Source organism: Procambarus clarkii, chromosome 15 (assembly GCF_040958095.1).
Source record: "Procambarus clarkii isolate CNS0578487 chromosome 15, FALCON_Pclarkii_2.0, whole genome shotgun sequence".
Classification (NCBI taxonomy): domain Eukaryota; kingdom Metazoa; phylum Arthropoda; class Malacostraca; order Decapoda; family Cambaridae; genus Procambarus; species Procambarus clarkii.
Window position 1 is genome coordinate 10,236,378 of NC_091164.1, and position 23,677 is coordinate 10,260,054.

General features: G+C 46.1%; 2 protein-coding genes across 14 annotated transcripts in view; one reads left to right on the forward strand and one right to left on the reverse strand.

Moving 5' to 3' along the window:
- Positions 1 to 23,677, reverse strand: part of LOC123761441 (band 4.1-like protein 4) — an 817,171-nt gene that overhangs the window by 549,807 nt on the left and 243,687 nt on the right. The window lies entirely within an intron of this gene.
- LOC123750785 (uncharacterized) overlaps positions 11,933 to 23,677 on the forward strand; it is a 55,079-nt gene continuing 43,334 nt past the window's right edge. Inside the window, exon 1 of the mRNA XM_069324955.1 lies at positions 11,933 to 12,191. Within this exon, the coding sequence (XP_069181056.1) occupies positions 11,933 to 12,191 (259 nt within the window). The remainder of the gene's footprint in view (positions 12,192 to 23,677) is intronic.

The following is a 23,677-nucleotide window of genomic DNA, read 5'->3' on the forward strand; positions in this document are numbered from 1 at the left end:
CTCTCTCTCTCTCTCTCTCTCTCCCCACGCCTCACTCCGTATTAATTGTAACTTTTTCACGGCCAGAATCGCCCGTTCCCAAGCAGCCCGCCTAACCAGCCCGCCGTTCCCAAGCAGCCCGCCTAACCAGCCCGCCGTTCCCAAGCAGCCCGCCTAACCAGCCCGCCTAACCTACATAGTGAAGGGACGATTAATCTGAATCGGGATCGAGAGTCTGAAGAATCCAGCATTTTTCAGTTAACGGAATCGGTAACGCAATCAAGAGAAACTGATGATACGCGATTCTTTAAAAGATTTTTTTTAACATTTGATAACATTTAAACTATTTGTTTTTTTTAATTGTGATAACAATCATTATACTCTGAATGACCCTTCTGAAGATGTATTATTAAATACGAAAGTACTTAAGGAAATTCCTGTCTTAATTCTTCCTTCGTGGTCTGACACTGTCACATTTTTCATCACGTGTTAACTTTTGGTGATTTACATACATTATATTCTGAAGTTTAATTTTACTATTGCTTAGTAATTTTATTTGAAACAAAATATTAAAAATTATATTACAATGTTGTATATAACATATACAGTATACTTGTGGTGGATACAGGAATATTTTCAGTGTCTTATTTTCTTGTATTTTGTAGATGAAGGAATTATCTAGGCATTAAGTAAACTAGTGTTGCACTTACAATATTAATTATTTTAAATAAAATTTAAATTTGTAGTTTATTGTATAATACACAATTAAAGCATGAATATTCGCAAGTAAAAATGAATGTTTTCAGGTTTGTTCACGAAGATTAACCTGGATTTATATACTTAAATCTATTATATTATTAATACATTTGCCAGGCTCATAATGTAACTCATTAATTGCTCCAAATTAGAATACGATTTTCTTCTGAAAAGTAAGTATCAACTATTTTAGAAAAGAATCTGAATCGATAATCTTATCGGAATCGAGACGATAGTGGAATCGGTATCTGAATAGTTTGAAATCTTAATATCGTCCCCTCACTGGTTGATACCTGGTTGATGGGGTTCTGGGAGTTCTTCTACTTCTCATTACGTCAGAATTTGAAATTTTTGGTCGATTTCGTACAAAATCTGACGTATGGAGCCGGTGGCTAAGCGGACAGAACACTGGACGCGTGATCCTGTGGTCCCGGGTTCGATCCCGGGCGCCGCCGAGAAACAATGGGCAGAGTTTCTTTCACCCTGATGCCCCTGTAACCTAGCAGTAAATAGGTACCTGGGAGTTAGTCAGCTGTCACGGGCTGCTTCCAGGGGGTGGAGGCCTGGTCGAGGACCGGGCCGCGGGGACACTAAGCCCCGAAATCATCTCAAGATAACCTCAAGATAACCATCGGGCGAGAGGACGGGTTGTACACATCAATCTCAGTGGTCCTGGGTAAATACACACTCACGTTCCTGAATGAAGTGGGCGATAATCTTGTGAGGAAAACAAAGGGCCAAAGCTCAACTATTTTTCTGTTCCAGCACCTACAGTGTGCTCTGACCTAGCCAGGATACATATCTATATGGAACAGGTTCTCTATCTCAAATGTACTAACCCAATTTAAGAAATACAGTAATTGGTAAGTATGTGAGCGTTATGAAATCTGCACTACAACAAAACTTACTAAAATAATAGACTTCGTGGGTTTTAATGTATTAAGTTATCAAAGAAAACTCTGGACCATTTTCGATGAGGGTTTTGCGTTCTGGCCGCTAAGGCTATAACCCTTAAATAGGTAGTTTACATTAAATGCAAAACAAGTGAGGACAAAACTAAAATAAAGAACAGGAAAACTGAACTTTAGAAAACCCGGAGATACATTACAAAACGGAAAAAAGTACCAGAAGCGAGAGAATACAAGACGAACGAACTAACAAAACGCTGCAGGCGATGAGTCACAATAACGTGGCTGAAGTATGTTGACCAGACCACACACTAGAAATTGAAGGAACGACGACGTTTCGGTCCGTCCTGGACCATTCTCAAGTCGATTGGTTCAGGACGGACCGAAACGTAGTCGTCCCTTCAATTTCTAGTGTGTGGTCTGGTTAACAAAACGCTGAATCAGTTACGTCTCGGCATGAAAAAAAAGCATTACAAAAAAACAGATTTTGATTTTGAATCGTTTCAAAATTAGAAAATCACAATTCACGAAACAAATGCGAAACTGTGGAAAAGATAAGGAGGAAGGCGGAGGGTGACGTAATTCCCGTGGGAGCTGTCAGCAGTCCTCGTCAGATATTACTGATATATCGTTTTCACTGAGAGGATTCTTCTTTCAGTATCCCTGTTGCACGCTGCTGACACTACCCCTATGTTAGGGGGCTGCTGACACTACCCCTATGTTAGGGGGCTGCTGACACTACCTCCATGTTAGGGGGCTGCTGACACTACCCCTATGTTAGGGGGCTGCTGACACTACCTCCATGTTAGGGGGCTGCTGACACTACCCCTATGTTAGGGGCTACTGACACTACCTCCATGTTAGGGGGCTACTGACACTACCCCTATGTTAGGGGGCTGCTGACACTACCCCTATGTTAGGGGGCTGCTGACACTACCCCCATGTTAGGGGGCTGCTGACACTACCCCCATGTTAGGGGGCTGCTGACACTACCCCCATGTTAGGGGGCTGCTGACACTACCCCCATGTTAGGGGGCTGCTGACACTACCCCCATGTTAGGGGGCTGCTGACACTACCTCCATGTTAGGGGCTACTGACACTACCTCCATGTTAGGGGGCTACTGACACTACCCCCATGTTAGGGGGCTGCTGACACTACCCCCATGTTAGGGGGCTGCTGACACTACCTCCATGTTAGGGGGCTGCTGACACTACCCCCATGTTAGGGGCTGCCGACACTACCTCCATGTTAGGGGCTACTGACACTACTCCCATGTTAGGGGCTGCCGACACTACCTCCATGTTAGGGGGCTGCTGACACTACTCCCATGTTAGGGGGCTGCCGACACTACCTCCATGTTAGGGGGCTGCTGACACTACCCCCATGTTAGGGGGCTGCCGACACTACCTCCATGTTAGGGGCTACTGACACTACTCCCATGTTAGGGGCTGCCGACACTACCCCCATGTTAGGGGCTACTGACACTACCCCCATGTTAGGGGGCTGCCGACACTACCCCCATGTTAGGGGGCTGCCGACACTACCTCCATGTTAGGGGCTACTGACACTACTCCCATGTTAGGGGCTGCCGACACTACCCCCATGTTAGGGGCTGCCGACACTACCCCCATGTTAGGGGCTGCCGACACTACCCCCATGTTAGGGGCTACTGACACTACTCCCATGTTAGGGGCTACTGACACTACCCCCATGTTAGGGGCTACTGACACTACCCCCATGTTAGGGGGCTGCCGACACTAGTCCCTGGGTGCCGGCTGTCACCCGCCACCCAGTACCTGGAACTGCAAGAGACCCGACACTGTCACCGCCGCCACTACACACCTGCCTCCCAGCACTGTCTGGAGCTCAACAATTGGGTGCGCTCACTTCTCACCGGCCGTCGTCGCCACATCTTCTCTCCCTTCTTAATTCTTCCTGGTCCTCTTATCAAGCAGGTGCCTAATTAGACTCTTCATCACCACCACACCTTAAACAGAGTGCTCGTGCCCATCTGGCCAACCACTCAGCAATATTCCTCATCATTTAATATTCACTTTCGACACCCCTACACCCACACGGAACCGAGAGAGAGAGAGAGACGCTTTGGAGGTTGCATTAATGAGGACCCTACTTGTACTGTTCCTTAATTAGTATTCCACCTGGCTCTCTGACCTTCCCCGGTGCCTTATCTTACCTGCTCCGTCGTTCCACGTCGACACCTAATCTAACGCAGGCTTGAATTTCTTCAAGATATTGGCCAGAGTCGTTTATAATCATCATCGCCAAAGAGCTAGCAAAACGACCAGGCTTACAGCGAGTGCTGCTGCTGTTGCTGCTGCTGCTGCTGCTGCTGCTGCTGCTGTTGCTGCTGCTGCTGCTGCTGCTGCTGCTACTGCTGTTGCTGCTACTGCTGCTGCTGCTGCTGCTGCTGCTGCTGCTGCTGTTGCTGCTCCTGCTGCTGCTGTTGCTGCTGCTGCTGCTGCTGCTGCTGCTGCTACTGCTGCTACTGCTGCTGCTACTGCTGCTGCTGCTGCTGCTGCTGCTGCTGCTGCTGCTGCTGCTGCTCCTGTTGCTGCTGCTGCTGCTGCTGCTGCTGCTGCTATTACTAGGGAGCCGGTCGGCCGAGCGGACAGCACGCTGGACTTGTAACACTGTAAAAGTGTTTGAGTTAGTTTATTTAAAATATATATAGAGTACATGAGTCACAGACAAGGATCTGAGAGGCGCCAGTTGTCTGCCTGAGATCTCACACCTCAAAGCGTTAATGACCTCAAGTGACCTGAGGTCAGATCATGAGAATTTCACCTTGCTTCCGCTAAGCTCTTAATTGTAGTCTGGTAGCCTTCAAACAAGCCGACGTTTAAGGAGTGGCTTGGTAGTGCCGGAGGCTATCTATTTGTGGGCGGAGTTAGCTACTAGGTTCCCCAATATAAACTCGGAGAGCTATCCAGAAAGGAGCATTAATCAAGAGAACAGCAGACGAGCAGAGCAGGGAGGCTGTCGGCCGGCAGGGCGGGAGTCTCTGTCAACTACAGACCCCCCCCCCTCTCTATCCAGCTATAGGCAGAGACACTTGGTGAGTTGAGCAGTAAGGTGACTTGGTCGTGTTTACAAGTGTTGTGTGATGATCAGGGGCAGTCAAGTTGTAGGGTTCTCGAATTCTTGGATGATGACTCACTTTGCATATTAAACTGGAACATTTTAATTGAATTGCTAAATTATGATACTTCATGTGAAATATAATTATGAATTTATTATTTAAATTGTGTTTAACTTTGTTCCCTAGAGATTTTGAGTTGAGGTGAGAAAGCCTCTGTAGTTACTGGTTTCATGGTTTAGAATGAGTACATGATAAAGATGGGAACTACTAATAATGAACTCATGATAACATCTTTGGTGAATTTTGTGATACAGGCAAGTTCCATTCCTTGTCTTGTATGTAATGATCATGAATGGATGGTGGCAGCATTTCGTCTTCTACTATCTACTCTTCTACTACTACCTATCTATTCCTCTCCCTCCACCCCTCTCTAAACTCTCACTTTCAACTAATGACCCTCCTCGCCCCTCCCACCTCTCTCCCTCTCACCCCAAACCCTCACTAATTACTTCACTATTCATTTCTTTCCTTTCGTTTTCTCTTTTACGTTTGTGGCAATGATTCTGTATTCTAGAGTTCTCTCTAGAGTTTCGGGTAGCTGATCAAGTGACGGCGCCTTGTAGTCTTAGCACCTAGGTAGTCGAATACCTAGGTTACAAGGTGTTGAACGAGAGAGGCTGCCTTAGGAACTCTGGGAGTGCTCTAGAATAGTTAGCTAACTGGGGACGGGATAACGGACTAGAGAGAGCTGTTTCCCCCGGCCTCGTTAGTTAACTGGGGGGTGGAATAATGGACAAGATAGAGCCATTTCCACCACCCCCCGTTACAATGTTGGCAGCGGTGTTGAACAATGTTTAAGGTATTGGTGTTCTTTTAACATTGTTCAGTCCCACGTGTCTTTTTGCCGCTCAGGCGCTATCAGGGAGATCTTGACAGGTGTTTAATATTCGCGAGTTAGCGAACTTTTTTCAGGTTAGGAGATAGTGATTCTCTGGTGTTGTGTTTAGTGATTTTGTGAGTTTTGTGGTGTTCAGGGAATGTTCACCAGAACTTGCGTGTGTAGTGATTTATGTTAGTAATAAGATTTGGCGATTTGGGAACTTAGCGGTGTTGGTAGTGCAGGTCAGCTGAGTGTGACAGGTGACCTCGCATGTCCCACGGGGACACCCAGCCACCGCTGGTCTCCAGGTCAGTGGGGAGTGGCAGGTGTAGTTCTTAAGTAGTTTAAGTGTGGTTCTGCTCAGATTATTGCGATCGACTGTTTTACTCCATTTGAACGCAATAACCCGAGGTGTACTGGTATTGTACAGCATGCTAGTGTGGACTAGTGTGTCAGTAGACTTCACGTTGGGGACGCTCGACGTTAGATAGTCTGGTCACAGGGGTGACAACAGTTTGGGAGTTGTTTACCGGCGGAGAAGCTAGGGAAACACTCTGGGTCACGTAGGTGGCTGTAGGTTAAGGGTGGGAGTAATGGTTAATTATGTACTTAAGATTAGGAACGGTACAGTTAAGTTTAGGCTAGTGTTTTGTCTATTAGTGTTGATTTTTTTTTGTGACAAGTTAAAAGTAGTGATGACCTTATTCTCTCTTCTCTAACTTTACTCTGTTACTGTTTTATGTTCCACCAAGTCAATATCATTCAGAGTTAATTGAATTATTAAAAATTGAAGTGTAGTTGTTGCCAGGAGGAGAGCGGTATGATAGGACTGTGTAACCCTATACAAACGACAGGGTCACACAAACATCTTGGGAACACGTATTGTCGCCTTTCTGTTCATTTCACAGGTGGGAGCCAGAAGAGAGGAGAGACGCACATACAGAAGAGGGAGACGGCTGCCTTATACCACACTCACGGCTGTTCCTCACCACCACGACGACCAGCCCCTACCTGGATGTCAGGGCCACCACCACCACCACCACCCCAGGGGACCCCAAGATGCAGCCCTCTCGGTCGGTCAACATTGGTCTACCCAGTGGACCCCAAGACGGACGGACCCCAGTGGACCCCAAGACGGACGGACCCCCAGTGGACCCCAGGTCGTTCTGCAGACGACCCCAGACGACCCAGTAATGATGGAAGAGGAGCAACAACGACTCCAGTCTGTCCCACCAACATCGGTCTACCCAGGATGGACCCCAGGACGGACAGACCCCCAATGGACCCCAGGTCGCTTGTCAAAGACCCATGGGAGGAGGAAGAGAGAAGAAAGAAGAAAGAAGAGAGAAGAAAGAAGAGAGAAGAAAGAAGAGAGAAGAAAGAAGAAGATAAGCCAAGCTGAGACACGATACCTAGTGTCCCTTGCTGGTGTCAGCATTATTGCATGGAGCGTAATTGCAAGACAGGATCGTTTGCCTTGACTGGCCGCCCCTCCTACAAGCATGTTGCTCTGTTGAGTGATTCTTCCTGTGTCATGCGGACTTGATGTGGCTGTCAGAAGTAGCTCTCTGAAGGAGGCGTGCTGGAGCAACAGGGAGGAAGAAGAGTAGGATGGGATTTCTACTGTTGGCAACTATATGAAGGTCTCGAAACTTGTAGTCCCTATAGCTGTGAAGAACCCCAATATACGTCTCTCATGGTGACTGACGTAGGGCCAATTACAGATCAGCTGGGACAACCGAATTCCACGGTCCTGTGCTCAGTTCAAGTAGTAACGGCTTTCGGGTTGACCAAGTGTTGTTGTGCGTTAACGACGGAGAAGCGACGGAGGCAGTTGTGTTGAAGAAATGTGGTACAGGATTATCTACAAGACCAAGCAGTGACGTCGCCCAGCCAGAGACAATGGACGTCTGTCTATATATTTCATTTTTTAGAGTAGGATGATGTATATTTGTTTAGCTAGGATGTATTTTTTTTTCGTTAATAAAGTTGTTGCACACAGCTAGCTTGCTTTAGCAGTGTTGCAAAAACTTTATTTCGGGGAGAAGGGGAGATGTAACACTGTAAAAGTGTTTGAGTTAGTTTATTTAAAATATATATAGAGTACATGAGTCACAGACAAGGATCTGAGAGGCGCCAGTTGTCTGCCTGAGATCTCACACCTCAAAGCGTTAATGACCTCAAGTGACCTGAGGTCAGATCATGAGAATTTCACCTTGCTTCCGCTAAGCTCTTAATTGTAGTCTGGTAGCCTTCAAACAAGCCGACGTTTAAGGAGTGGCTTGGTAGTGCCGGAGGCTATCTATTTGTGGGCGGAGTTAGCTACTAGGTTCCCCAATATAAACTCGGAGAGCTATCCAGAAAGGAGCATTAATCAAGAGAACAGCAGACGAGCAGAGCAGGGAGGCTGTCGGCCGGCAGGGCGGGAGTCTCTGTCAACTACAGACCCCCCCCCCTCTCTATCCAGCTATAGGCAGAGACACTTGGTGAGTTGAGCAGTAAGGTGACTTGGTCGTGTTTACAAGTGTTGTGTGATGATCAGGGGCAGTCAAGTTGTAGGGTTCTCGAATTCTTGGATGATGACTCACTTTGCATATTAAACTGGAACATTTTAATTGAATTGCTAAATTATGATACTTCATGTGAAATATAATTATGAATTTATTATTTAAATTGTGTTTAACTTTGTTCCCTAGAGATTTTGAGTTGAGGTGAGAAAGCCTCTGTAGTTACTGGTTTCATGGTTTAGAATGAGTACATGATAAAGATGGGAACTACTAATAATGAACTCATGATAACATCTTTGGTGAATTTTGTGATACAGGCAAGTTCCATTCCTTGTCTTGTATGTAATGATCATGAATGGATGGTGGCAGCATTTCGTCTTCTACTATCTACTCTTCTACTACTACCTATCTATTCCTCTCCCTCCACCCCTCTCTAAACTCTCACTTTCAACTAATGACCCTCCTCGCCCCTCCCACCTCTCTCCCTCTCACCCCAAACCCTCACTAATTACTTCACTATTCATTTCTTTCCTTTCGTTTTCTCTTTTACGTTTGTGGCAATGATTCTGTATTCTAGAGTTCTCTCTAGAGTTTCGGGTAGCTGATCAAGTGACGACGCCTTGTAGTCTTAGCACCTAGGTAGTCGAATACCTAGGTTACAAGGTGTTGAACGAGAGAGGCTGCCTTAGGAACTCTGGGAGTGCTCTAGAATAGTTAGCTAACTGGGGACGGGATAACGGACTAGAGAGAGCTGTTTCCCCCGGCCTCGTTAGTTAACTGGGGGGTGGAATAATGGACAAGATAGAGCCATTTCCACCACCCCCCGTTACAGACTTGTGATCCTGTGGTCCTGGGTTCGATCCCGGGCGCCGGCGAGAAACAATGGGCAGAGTTTCTTTCACCCTATGCCCCTGTTACCTAGCAGTAAAATAGGTACCTGGGTGTTAGTCAGCTGTCACGGGCTGCTTCCTGGGGGTGGAGGCCTGGTCGAGGACCGGGCCGCGGGGACACTAAAAGCCCCGAAATCATCTCAAGATAACCTCAAGAAGGGTTGCTGCTCTTAGGTAATTACCTAAGTGTAGTTACAGGATGAGAGCTACGCTCGTGGTGTCCCGTCTTCCCAGCACTCTTTGTCATATAACGCATTGAAACTACTGACGGTCTTGGCCTCCAATGGTATCATGAATATCATGAATATCATGAATAGGTATGGTATCATGAGTGCTTGAAACTCCAGGGTCCAGCATTGCCAGGAGTTCTTTTTAGTTTATTACATTGTCTCGATTTTAGCAAGAATTTCTTCACCCCCCCCCCCACCCACCTCCCACATCAATAAAAAAATTCTTGCTTTATAACAAGTTTCCTTAACGCCTCCGACTGCACCTTACCTCACTCCTCATATTCATCAATCTCATTTCTTGAATAATGTTCCTCAGCTCATTCATTCTTTATATTACCTTTCCCCCTTGCTGATATCCCCCTCCCACTACGTCAGAGATGTCCCCCTTGATCACTGGTGTCCCACCACCACCATCCAGGGATAATGGTAAGGCAAAAGGCAAAAATACAAATGCGGACGGAATTGCCAAGAAGATAAGTGAACTGAAAGTGTTAAAGTAGACCAGTAGTGAAGGGAAATATTATTGACGTGTTTTCCAGGGATTACTAGAACCCAATGGGAGAAAAAGTAGAGGCTAGGGAGCGGCTCTCTAAATAAAACAATGAGAAAATCCACCCGAACCATTATGAGCATTCGAACCTATGCGCTGGGTATTCCCAGATTCACGCTCTAAACGACTACGCCACGAAATAGTTGTGACGTAGTCACAAATAGTCACAAATGGAAATAGTCACAAAAAAATTGTGTGAAAAGGTTTTCCCACAATCCTCCTTCCCTCCCCCTTTGCATTGTGGCTCTGTCGTCCAGTAATTCTTCCTTTGGCTCATTGGATTGTCTCATTGATATATCACGATAATGTGATTTCTCTGTGTAAATAAAATAATGTAACTATGAGAAAACTGGTGCTGCATACATACGGAGTAACGTAGTTCGCCTCAGGAACGCATACAGTAAGCAAGAATATAATGATGACAGTTATCAACAATCACCATCAAACAATGGGAAGTGTATGAAGAATTATAAAATCACATGAATAACTTGGACACTGAAGAAAATGCGATTGCATTAGCCGATTGAGAGGGCCCAGAGCTAGCTTGGTATAGTATGTGAATGGAATTAGATTAGTATGACCCCTGCTGCTCCCACAATACCTGCTATCGCTACCTCAGTTATATTCAAAACACCACAGAATTCATTACCTTTTTAAATTTTTAAAGTCTCTCTAAACACCGCTGCTCCAACTCCCTTGTGTTCCCAAAATGCTCAACCGCACATCTCACAGCTCCAGACCTGCTCGAGTCCGAACATTCAATCTGAAATAACATTTAGGAACCTACACGCCCTATGTGTATCTCTGATTACTCTTTTCGACTATTACCAAGACTACAAATTCAGATATAAACAAACTTATTTTGGATCAAATTTATAGAATACCTGGAAAACCATAGACCTACGTAAATTTCTCAGCCGCCGATGCCTCTGCCTCTTCCCCTGCATTACCATTCCAGAAATACGCTACTCCATTTCCCCCCACCTACGCCACAACACGAATAGCCATCCAGACATCGGGTTCCAGACTTGCCCGACCTTGGCCACCAGCGTCCCCTAGCCACCAGCCATTCAACAGCCAGGTGGCTCCCAGAGCACCTAGTCTAGGCTGTGGTGGGCGGTGATGGCAGTGGTAACTGGACACGCAGCGACGTCCGGTTTGACAGCGTCCTCGGCTCCTGTCAACTGACTCAACTTTCACGTCACAGCTGCAGGGTCGGTCTTCAAGTTCGTCAGGTTTTTATGGAGGACTTGCAAGGGTCCGGTGACAGATTGGGTGGGGAGGGAGGAACGAGTGGATCTTCCTTAGTGCCAACCCATCATTAAGAAGATGCTTAAGGTAACATACCGAGATAACTACCGGGATAAGATAGATGGAGGAACGTCGTGATGGCCTCGGGGATGAGTATGGAGAGAGGGCCATGGAGGAAGAAGAAGAAGGGAGGGGGAGGACATCTTTAAGATGGTCCCCACTCCTCCCCCCTAACCTAAGAATTATTAATTATCTCGCCAAATGTCAAGTTGAAACCTGTCATGTTAAGTGTGACTAAAATATCTGCACAGTCAGGTCTGTCAGGTATTTTCTTATACGAACAAAAAGTTGCATGTATTAAACAATTTGGTTAAGCATTAACATAATCTCTTGAGCGATACACATTAATGCTTCCCTTTCCTAAGACATTTTCCTGCTTTTTTTCGTGAATGTTGTTTTATGGGCGGAACTTTACTGGGTGACAAACTTTAGCAGCGAGGGTGGTAGCGATGGTGGTAGTGGTGGTGGTGAGGAGAGGGTGGTGGTAGTGGTAGTGAGGAGAGGGTGGTGGTGGTGGTAGCGAGGAGAGGGTGGTGGTGGTGGTGGTGGTGCTGAGGAGAGGGTGGTGGTGGTGGTGCTGAGGAGAGGGTGGTGGTGGTGGTGGTAGCGAGGAGAGGGTGGTGGTGGTGGTGGTGGTGGTGGTGGTGGTGGTGGCGGTGCTGTGGAGAGGGTGGTGATGGTGGTAGTGGTTGGGGGAAGGGGGGGGAGGTGGATGGGAAGGAGGTTCAGGTATTAGTCGACGAAAATTAAAAAACAAAATTATCTTGAGATTGATCTCATCAGAGACTAAGGTCAAGAGCGCTCCAAACGTGGATGATAATGAAGCCATTTGTCACACCATCTTCCAGGGAAAAAGGCCAGGACACTGCAGCCACCCAGGGAGCAGTGAGGCCCCCATACCAACTAAGGGTCACCACGCTGCAGGCACATGATCAAGTTGACGCCCTTGCTAAGGTTGCAGTCAATAAAGACAATGTTGAACGTAATCTTGAGTTATCAAATAGCTTCCTTAAAGGTGTCCTTAGACCAGAACTCCTGGATGAATTTGAAGAAAGCAGAACAGGGCAAACAGGAACTAGTAGGTCCATTGTTTATCACAATGAAATGCATCAAGTAAAACATGTGTATGGGGGCAAGTAACAACATCAGCAGACTAACAGACGTTGTCACAGCTCGAATAAGACTTGGCTACAAGTATCTCTGGCAGTTGGGCTTGTATAGGGATCTAGATGAAGTAGAGTGTAAAGTGTGTGGACAAAGACAGGGACACACACTCGAACACTATATCTTGGACTATAATAAAATTGAGCCATTGTAAACTCGTTGTATGAGATGCCAAACCATGTTATTACTAAGGATAAAATACCTGAAATCCTTGCACTGTATTCATATTTCTCGTCCACTAGATAAACGACATATGTGATTTAAGAAATAAGTAGTGTATTGTGAAGATTAATAACAACAAACAACAGCTCCCTTATGACTCTCCGTTGAGGTCTGATAAAGACCTTTTGTGCCCTCTGTAATGCTTTTTGCGCTACCGCTCACAGGATAAGTATGGGGTGCACAATAAACTAGTTGCCTCCAGCGGCAAAACTCAGCGTATTTTGTGCGGTACAGTACGTTACAAACTCATTTGTGAGCGCTTCTTGTATCGTTGATGTGTTAAGATTTATGCACTGTATGCACACAACAATCACAATAGCGTGATACATCAAATGAACAAATCCACAAGGGCTGTGATGAAGGATCGAACCTAAGTCCGAGATAATCCCAGACGCCCCTTATTCGACTGCGCCACAACATGGTAACAAGAATTGCAACCGGGAGTTCTACTGCCGTCACACGGATCCTGCAGCCTCTCCGATACACAAACCAGGGTTTTACACAACTTCCCCCATGCACCCGGGCCCTGTCAATAAGCTGTTCTACCTCTTCGCCCTTCGGCGAAGTAAGTCTTTTACCATGTCGTGGCGCAATCGACTAAGGCGCGTCTAGGATTATCTCAGACATAGGTTCGAGCCCTCATCACGGCCCTTGTGGGTTTGTTCATTTATACACTGTATTACGCCTCATATACGGATCCCTATTTGTAGTGTAAGAAATTCTCTAGCCTTGAGTTGAACATAAGAGTGATATTTAAGGTGGTCACAATTACGTGTCTGTAATGGAGCAGTGCCCACGTAACACGACCCGCAGACCTTCATACATCAGCCAAGCTGGGCGTATCTGCAGATACTGCTAATGGCGCGTCCTTGTTGCAGTATCCTGAGAGATAAATGCAGGCATGAAAACGTCCGACGGCGGCTGCTGCTGCTGCTGCAGTGTACGACGAATACTCAGCGGACGCCGTCGTGCGTCCTGGCACCCACACTACGTCGTCTAGGAATATTAATGTGTAACTATGCGATAAACATAACCTGATAAGCCTCACAATGCAAGCCCAGGATTATTACACTCTCTCTCTCTCTCTCTCTCTCTCTCTCTCTCTCTCTCTCTCTCTCTCTCTCTCTCTCTCTCTCTCTCTCTCTCTCTCTCTCTCTCTCTCTCGTTCGTTAGCGGCATATGAATTGTTTCGTTATCTCTCACCTAAAAGGCGCCGTTGGCTTCGCAGGAAAGCACACCAGGAGTGTGTGATGAGAGGTGGTGTAGTATTAACATAACTACCACCATACTCATCAGCAGCATCACCCACCTCAGCAGGGACACTAGACACCACCTGCAGTTCCTCCCTCCACATGTTTCTGGCTGTAGCGTGGGTTGTTATCGCGGCGTCGCAGCTGTTCACTACGCAAGTAGATGCGCACTTTAAACACCCACTTATTTCTCCTTGTCCAACTCACTCACTCGCACTCTCACTAACTAGGGGTCGATGTATGCGCACAAGTCATGCGTTTCAACAAATTCAGTGGCTGCTAACCTGGAGTTTACCTGTCGTCGGTTCCGAGGGTTCTGTTCCTTCCCCCAAGCCCAGCGTGGGGGTACAGACTTGTCTTTCGATAATTTGATTTCAAAATTGTGTTGCTTGGAGCGACCCGCAGGCCCACGGCTGAACATATTTGTAACCCGATTGGTCCGACACTTCTTGCACCAACTTTACCAAATGACATTGTTGCAAACCCAGCAATGATTAGACTTTGGAGATGACTATATATTGGACACAGCCTAAGCTACTCTATCCCTTTGAGATGTACTTTATTGTCTTCATAAACGGACTTGAACTTCGACTAACCATCGGACCTCTTTCTTCCAATACTGTAATTATGCGGCCCTCCCCCTACCCCCCCCTCCTCCTTCCCACTTGGGCTGGACGGTAGAGCAATGGTCTCGCTTCATGCAGGTCGGCGTTCAATTCCCGACCGTACAAGTGGTTGGTTACCATTCCTTCAAGCCATTCCAGCCCAAATTCTTATCCTGACCTCTTCCCAATGCTATATAGTCAGTCTCTCTCTCTCTCTCTCTCTCTCTCTCTCTCTCTCTCTCTCTCTCTCTCTCTCTCTCTCTCTCTCTCTCTCTCTCTCTCTCTCTCTCTCTCTCTCTCTCTCTTTCTCTCTCGTTCGTTCGTTCCCAGTGCTATATAGTCGTAATGACTTGTTGCTTCTCCCTGAAAGTTCCCACCCCCCCCATGACACGAGTAAGAATACAACGCCCGAGACTAACATAATATTGCCACCAATTCAAAAACAGCAGCGTAAGAAATCAAACAAATACGTCTGAACTGATTCACTGTGAAACAAATCTACAGAAAGACAAGACCGAGAAACTTAAAATAAGACGAGCAACTAAGTGTCTTGATCACAATGAAGAGTAATAATTAATGTGCTCACGTCTTTATATATCCTCAAAAAAAAAAAAAGTTGCTAAGCATCAAAACCAACCAAAGTGTGAGGTTATCTTGAGATGATTGCGGGGCTTTTAGTGTCCCCGCGGCCCGGTCCTCGACCAGGCCTCCATCCCCAGGAAGCAACCCGTGACAGCTGACTAACACCCAGGTACCTATTTTACTGCTAGGTAACAGGGGCATAGGGGTGAAAGAAACTCTGCCCAATGTTTCTCGCCGGCGCCTGGGATCGAACCCCGAACCACAGGATCACAAGTCCAGCGTGCTGTCCGTTCGGCCGACCGGCTCTGTCTGAGGCAGTAGACAGTTAAGAGTCATGAGATACCTCATTTGACAAGCTCGAACCCAGGACCACAGGATCACAAGTCCAGCGTGCTGTCCGCTCGGCCGACCGGCTCTGTCTGAGGCAGTAGACAGTTAAGAGTCATGAGATAGCTCATTTGAGAAGCACGAGAAGCAACACTCCCAGCTCCGGAAGCAAGGGCAAGCACGGGATAAATATAAGCAGAATGATGGCGAGGCGCGAGAGGGAGGACAGGAAGCGGAAGGGTGAGAGGAGGAGGCTGCGGCGTGCCGGTAAGAGATGTGGGGGATAGCGCCCGTCACTCTGTGGGACAAGATAACAGCAGCCTCCTGATATCTGCGCCGTCAGTGTCGGGCCCACCACGGCTCGCGCTCGGCCAAGGTGTGAAGGGGGGGGGGAGGGGTAGAGGGAAGGGGGAATGGGAGGGGGGAGAGGGAGGGGGGATTGGAAAGGGGGAAGAGAAGGCCTACTTTAGAATGGGGAAGTATAGAAATTTTATGTTTCCGTAAAGCGTTTACAATTTAATTACCAAAAGTGAAAAGGAGTTCACTTGTGTTATATATATATATATATATATATATATATATATATATATATATATATATATATATATATATATATATATATATAAACATCTATTAAACACCTCCTCCCCCAAAGCAAACTACAATCATCGTCTCAAACTCTTGTGTATTCAAGTTTAAACGGCAGGCAGTTCATCACCGTACACAATGGCACGCTAGTTACAGCTGAAGTCATCATGCACCACATGGAAGGTATGCACCAGGTGGCACCACACAAATATGGCTTCATCATAAAATATCAGTCTTGAGAGTGAATGTGTTTTGAAACTAGTTTTATCAGCGGATGAAGGCAGTTTGAGGGGCAGTGTATCCATGCGCCTCACGCGCCCCAGCACGCGGGGAAGGCCACCAATCAGGGCCCAGATTCACGAAAGCACTTACGCAAGCACTTACAAACGTGTACATCTTTCCTCAATCTTTGACGGCTTTGGTTACATTTATTAAGCAGTTTACAAGCATGAAAACTTCCCATTCAACTGTTGTTATTGTTATAAACAGCCTCCTGGTGCTTCGGAGCTCATTAACTGTTTAATAATTGGAAACAAAGCCGTCAAAGATTGAGAAAAGATGTACAGGTTCGTAAGTGTTTGCGTAAGTGCTTTCGTGAATCTGGCTCCAGGTCTTGGTCTCCGCCACACTTCAATATCATATTTCACAGGATTTTACATACATTAAACTCTCATTTCCGGGTTGTGAGGCACACACACAGCCCCCTGAAATGTGTGTGTGTGTATCTTTCACTGTAAACTAACTCAATTTAGAGATTTTCAACAAGCACAATTAGTTCTTGACGTCCTAAATATTTGTTAAAGATTCGTACTCCAAGAAATCAGGAGACGTCAGACTAGCGTTCAAACCTCTAGGGATAAAAGGAGGTTATCTTGAGATGATTTCGGGGCTTTAGTGTCCCCGCGGCCCGGTCCTCGACCAGGCCTCCACCCCCAGGAAGCAGCCCGTGACAGCTGACTAACACCCAGGTACCTATTTTACTGCTAGGTAACAGGGGCATAGGGTGAAAGAAACTCTGCCCATTGTTTCTCGCCGGCGCCTGGGATCGAACCCAGGACCACAAGATCACAAGTCCAGCGTGCTGTCCGCTCGGCCGACCGGCTCCCTCGACCGGGATAGCAAAGAGTAGAGGACATATCCATTATTTGAAAATAAAACGCAAATCAGGTACTGAACTAGAACACTGTTTTCCGTTTTCCATCAAATAAAGTTATAATAGATCTAAATAAAATGAACGATATTTTTTTTAGACCGTAAATGAGCTTATATCCAGAATTCTAAACGGTTTAAAAATAATTTTAATCTGTAGCTTTCATTAAAATGTTAATTATTTATTTTTCATTACTCTAAATCAGACCGAGCGGGGAAGAGAAAGGGGGGGGGGGGGGGAAGGGTCACTGAAATTGAAATTGAAATAAGTTTATTGAGGTAAAATACACACAAAGGGATGAGGTAGCTCAAGCCATTCTCACCCCCGTTCAGTACAACGTGTTCATACATACATAGACACACATCACAAACAATAAACATATTGCCGAACATTCTGAGAGATAAACATATACATTTCCTCCTTTACACAAGTAGTATGTTAACAGACGTACACACAAACACTTTTATGACCAGGTATCTCGACAATTTGCAAGAGACATTCAGACAATTCAACAAAAGGTTACAATCTTTGGAGAGGTCACGGTCATGTCGAGTCGTTTAGTTTTTATTAGAGTAAAACACACACACACACACACACACACACACACACACACACACACACACACACACACACACACACACACACACACACACACACACACACACACACAAACCTTCTGGAATTCTATGATAAAATAACGAGGATAAGACAGGACAGAGATGGTTGGGCAGACTGCATATTTCTGGACTGCCAAAAAGCCTTTGATACAGTACCGCACATGAGACTGCTGTTCAAGCTCGAGAGGCAGGCGGGTGTGGGGGGAAAGGTCCTAGCATGGATAAGGAACTACCTAACAGGAAGGAGCCAAAGAGTTACGGTAAGGGGCGAGAAGTCGGACTGGCGAACAGTAACAAGTGGAGTACCACAAGGATCGGTGCTGGGACCAATTCTATTTCTTGTATATGTTAACGACATGTTTACAGGCGTAGAGTCCTACATGTCGATGTTTGCGGATGACGCAAAGTTGATGAGAAGAGTTGTGACAGATGAGGATTGCAGGATCCTCCAAGAGGACCTGAACAGGTTGCAGAGATGGTCAGAGAAATGGCTACTAGAATTCAACACGAGCAAATGTAAAGTTATGGAAATGGGACTAGAAGATAGGAGACCAAAGGGACAGAACATAATGAAGGGGAACAGCCTACCTGTAACGACGCGTGAAAGAGACCTGGGGGTGGACGTAACACCTAATCTATCTCCTGAGGCACATATAAATAGGATAACGACAGCAGCGTACTCTACACTGGCAAAAGTTAGAACATCATTCAGAAACCTAAGTAAGGAGGCATTTAGGGCGCTTTACACTGCCTACGTAAGGCCAGTCTTAGAGTATGCCGCCTCATCATGGAGTCCCCATCTGAAGAAGCATATAATGAAACTGGAAAAGGTTCAGAGGTTTGCAACGAGACTCGTCCCAGAGCTACGAGGGATGGGGTATGAGGAGCGCCTGAGGGAACTGTGCCTTACGACACTAGAAAGAAGAAGGGAGAGGGGGGACATGATAGGAACGTATAAGATACTCAGAGGGATTAACAGAGTGGACATGGACGAAATGTTCACACGGAATAGTAACAGAACGAGGGGACATGGATGGAAGCTTGAAACTCAGATGAGTCACAGAGATGTTAGGAAGTTTTCTTTTAGCGTGAGAGTAGTGGGGAAATGGAATGCACTTCAGGAACAGGTTGTGGAAGCAAATACTATTCATAATTTTAAAACCAGGTATGATAGGGAAATGGGACAGGAGTCATTGCTGTAAACAACCGATGCTCGAAAGGCGGGATCCAAGAGTCAATGCTCGATCCTGCAGACACAACTAGGTGAGTACACACACACACACTTTAGAAAGGCGGGGTCCAAGAACTAAGAGCTCGATCCTGCAGGCGCAAATACATTAGTAAATACACAAACGTACATACGTACGTGTGTGTATGTATGTATTTTATAAACTAGATGGGGTACTCGGCGGAGCCCGGGTCTCTCCCCTCACTCACAACACTTTTAAAACCAACTTCAGCTTCCGTACATCAACAAAATCAAATCTATGCTTATATCATCCAACCATATACACAACATCACACGAAAAAGATATACAGAATATTAAGTTCCTGTATCTCTAATGACATGCGACTATATCCATAACTTTATATTTCGGATAAATTAAATCCCATCTGCGACCTAAGCGTCGATATTCGAAGCCGTTTAAAAAATTACCTGATAAAAAAGTGCCCCAGCATTTTTTTTATCACTGGAGACTCGCCAAATGAATTTATTTTTTATTTGTTGGGAGTACACTATATTCAATGATTTTAATGTTGAGTAATGAACAGAGTGAGAGAGTGAGTGAGTGAGTGAGTGAGTGAGTGAGTGAGTGAGTGAGTGAGTGAGTGAGTGAGTGAGTAAGCGAAAGTGTGAGCCTCCAGCCTCCCTCATACTTTAACTCCTAACTACCCACCTCCTCCATCTATACAAGCACTCTTTTCTACCCCCTTCCACCTTTTCCCCTCTTCCTTTTCCCAGGTTCTTTCACACGCTCCCCCACCTATTCCTTTCCCCCTGGTCCCTCTTCTCCTCCTCCCTCCCTCCCTCACCTTGCTTACCTTCCATTGCAAGCCGACAGCCGCCTGGGCAGGTGTACACACACACACTCTGGGAATCTCCCCACAGGGGTGGGTATTTGGCCGGCCAATGGCTTCAACATGTCAGGACACACTGAGAATAGTAAATCCTCTTACCAAGTGAAAGAGGCTTCAGAGTATGGGGGAGAAACAAGGGAATGTCAGGGCCTTTGTTGCCAGCGTTGGTGCTTGCTACTCGTGTTACTGCTGCTGCTGCTGCTGCTGCTGCTGCTGCTACTAACGTTACTGTGGTGGTGCGGTTACTGATGTTAGTGACGGTGCTGCCACTGCCAGGTATTTAACAGAGGCGTCCATAAAAGAGAAGAATATAAAATAGTGAACAAAGGTTAAGAACGTGCGGGTAGCGGCGCCGACAGCCATGTGCGCACCACAAGTGCCAACCTTCCCGGCCAACCCCCCAGCCTACTAATATGGCCTCCCTAAATATCACTCCAAGAGATCTTTATTAGTATATATATTATAATATATATACACTAACGAGTTATTACATTCTTGTACAGCTACTAATACACATTGCGTTTCGGGCAAGTCCTTAATCCTAATTTTCACACACACACACACACACACACACACACACACACACACACACACACACACACAGGAAGCAGCCCGTAGCAGCTGTCCAACTTCTAGGTACCTAGTTAGTGCTAGGTGAACAAGGGAATCAGGGTGAAAAACTCTGCCCATTTATTTCCGCCTCCGCCGGAGATCGAATCCAGACCCTTAGTACTACGAACCCCGAGCGCTGTCCACTCAGCCGTCAGGCCCCAGATCTTTCTTCTCTCCATAGCAGGTTTTGACTCATTAAGATTCGCCCAGCGCTACATTTTTTTTACGCTGTCGACCCTACCGTAAAAATGTATGTGGTTTAGGGCAATACAAATCACTGCATTATTGACCCTCCACACGCCTTATGATTATCAGATCGGGATAAAACCCATAACCTCCTAGCTAAGATTTTAATACAAAATAATATTAATTTATTCGTAATATTACTACCAATGATAAAATCACATATATGACTGTTGGGTAAGAACACACACACACACACACACACACACACACACACACACACACACACACACACACACACACACATGTAACACACACACACACACACACACACACACACACACACACACACACACACACACACACACACACACATGTAACACACACACACACACACACACACACACACACACACACACACACACACACACACACACACACACACACACACACACACACATGTAACACACACAAACACACACACACACACACACACATGTAACACACACACACACACACACACACACACACACACACACACACACACACACACACACACACACACACACACACACACACACACACACACATGTAACACACACAAACACACAAGCAAACTCTATTCATAATTTTAAAATTAGATATGATAGGGAAATGGGACAGGAGTCATTGCTGTAAACAACCGATGGCTGGAAAGGCGGCGGGATCCAAGAGCCAATGCTCGATCCTGCAAGCACAAATAGGTGAATAGGTGAGTACACAGGCGCATGACACTCACGTACAAACTATTAAAACAAACAGACACAACGATGGAACGAGGCTATAGTCAGACAAGAAATGTTCAAGAGGGACACGGCGTGAAACTGTAGACACGCGTGAATGATAGCGACACCTGGAAGACGTCATCCAGTATGGAAGCAACCAACCCAGTCGACGGGTTTGGAAACACTGACTCAAGACACCTTAAAAGGAAACCTTGATACGAAACACTGAAGCCAGTGTACCCCCATTTAAGCAGCCGACTACTAAGAAGGCAGAGCTTAGGAGCTGAAGCTCGACACTATAATCGCATCGAGGTGAGAACACCCCATACAAACATTTTATGGATTATTGCTTTCTTATGAATTTCCATTTTGAACTCCGTTTTTTGTAACTTATTGTCTGTCTCTTCTGACCTCTCGTTTTTTTCTTGACACCCTCCCCCCCCCCTGTGTGTGTGTGTGTGTGTGTGTGTGTGTGTGTGTGTGTGTGTGTGTGTGTGTGTGTGTGTGAGAGTGTGTGTGTGTGTACTCACTTAGTTGTACTCACCTAGTTATGTTTGCGGGGGTTGAGCTCTGTGTATGTGTGTGTGTGTGTGTGTGTGTGTGTGTGTGTGTGTGTGTGTGTGTGTGTGTGTGTGTGTGTGTGTGTGTGTGTGTGTGTGTGTGTGTGTGTAGACCCCGTCTATACAGAAGACGACTGCACTGAATACTTAAGCTGCCAGACGCCCATACTGAATAGCCCTGATAACCATTCACTCCACCCACACATGTCACTCCACCCACATGTGTCACACCTGTCAAACCTACTCCCAGACCCACACCTATCACATACCCTCCACTATACTCCCAAACCTGTTTTACTCCCCCCCCCCCCTTCCCGCAAGTCACACCCCCTTGCTCATCCACACCTACCCACCCTATAGGGGGTGGATCATACGGGGCCTCGCGGCTGAGTGGACAGTGCTCTGGACTCATAAGAGTGAAACAGTAACTCATACGTCAGGCTGCGAGCAGCCGTGTCCAACAGCCTAGTTGACCACTCCGGCAACGAGGAGGCCTGGTCGAGGACCGGGCCACGGGGGACGCTAAGCCCCGAAATCATCACAAGGTAAGGTAGGGTCGTAGTCCTAAGGGCCCGGGTTCAATCCCCAGCAGAAGCCGAAACAAATGGGCAGTTTCTTTCACCCTGATGCTCCTGCTCACCTAGCAGTAAATAGATACCTGAGAGACACAGCTGCTACGGGCTGCTTCCTGGGGATGTGTGTGTGTGTTAGAGAAATATATGTAGTGGACATAATAGAGGAAAATAGACTGGTTAGAAACTGGGGGTCTTAAGAGCTAATAGCTCGATTCTGCAGGCATAAATAGTACACAAATATCACCCACAAAACATTCATGTTGTAGGAAATGTAGATGTTTATCTCTCAGAATGTTTGGTAATATGTTTGTGATGTGTGTATATGTATGTATTAACACGTTGTACTGAACGGGGTGAGAATAGCTTGAGCTACCTCATCCCTTTGTGTGTATTTTACCTCAATAAACTTATTTCAATTTCAATTTCCATGTTCAAAATGAGAAATATTAAAACGAAGAACAGAATTATGAGACATAAATGAGCAATGTAGACGTCAGGAAAACTTCAGCATAAGAAGTTACAAATGGAATGAATTAGGAGACATTGTTTAGTCAATTTCAGTTCAGTTTCAATATGAAATATGACAAACACGACGGAACAGAGTCGTGATTGACCGAAAGCAGGAAAGGCGGGGTTTAGGAGCTGACGTCCGACCCTAATGAAAGATTAATGAAAGAAACAGACTGAGGATTTACGTTAGAAATTTTAAAGCGAAGTGACCAGCATTGGAAAATAACTATAGAAGTTCAAATCAGGGAGGCGGCAATGCAGGAAAAACAGCGCCTGGAGAGAATAGTAAAACAGGATGTGAAAGTTTAAAGTTTTTGGCAGAAGGAAATGGAGAAAATTAGAGTAACTTAGGAGGAAAACCATTACAGGAATTAGACGCAAAATTGGAAAAAAAATTACAGAAGTTGGCAGACATGAGCAAAGCCTAAATGAAGGAGACAAGGGCTAGCCTGTGCCAGGAGTGGCTAGAAACCATTGAGGCTTATGTTGAGGTTATCTTGAGATGATTTTGGGGCTTTAGTGTCCCCGCGGCCCGGTCCTCGACCAGGCCTCCACCCCCAGGAAGCAGCCCGTGACAGCTGACTAACACCCAGGTACCTATTTTACTGCTCGGTAACAGGGGCATAGGGTGAAAGAAACTCTGCACATTGTTTCTCGCCGGCGCCTGGGATCGAACCCAGGACCACAGGATCACAAGTCCAGTGTGCTGTCCGCTTGGCCGACCGACTCCCCTTTTAGCTACACTAAAACCTGAACCCTGTGCAGACTAGAGTTGT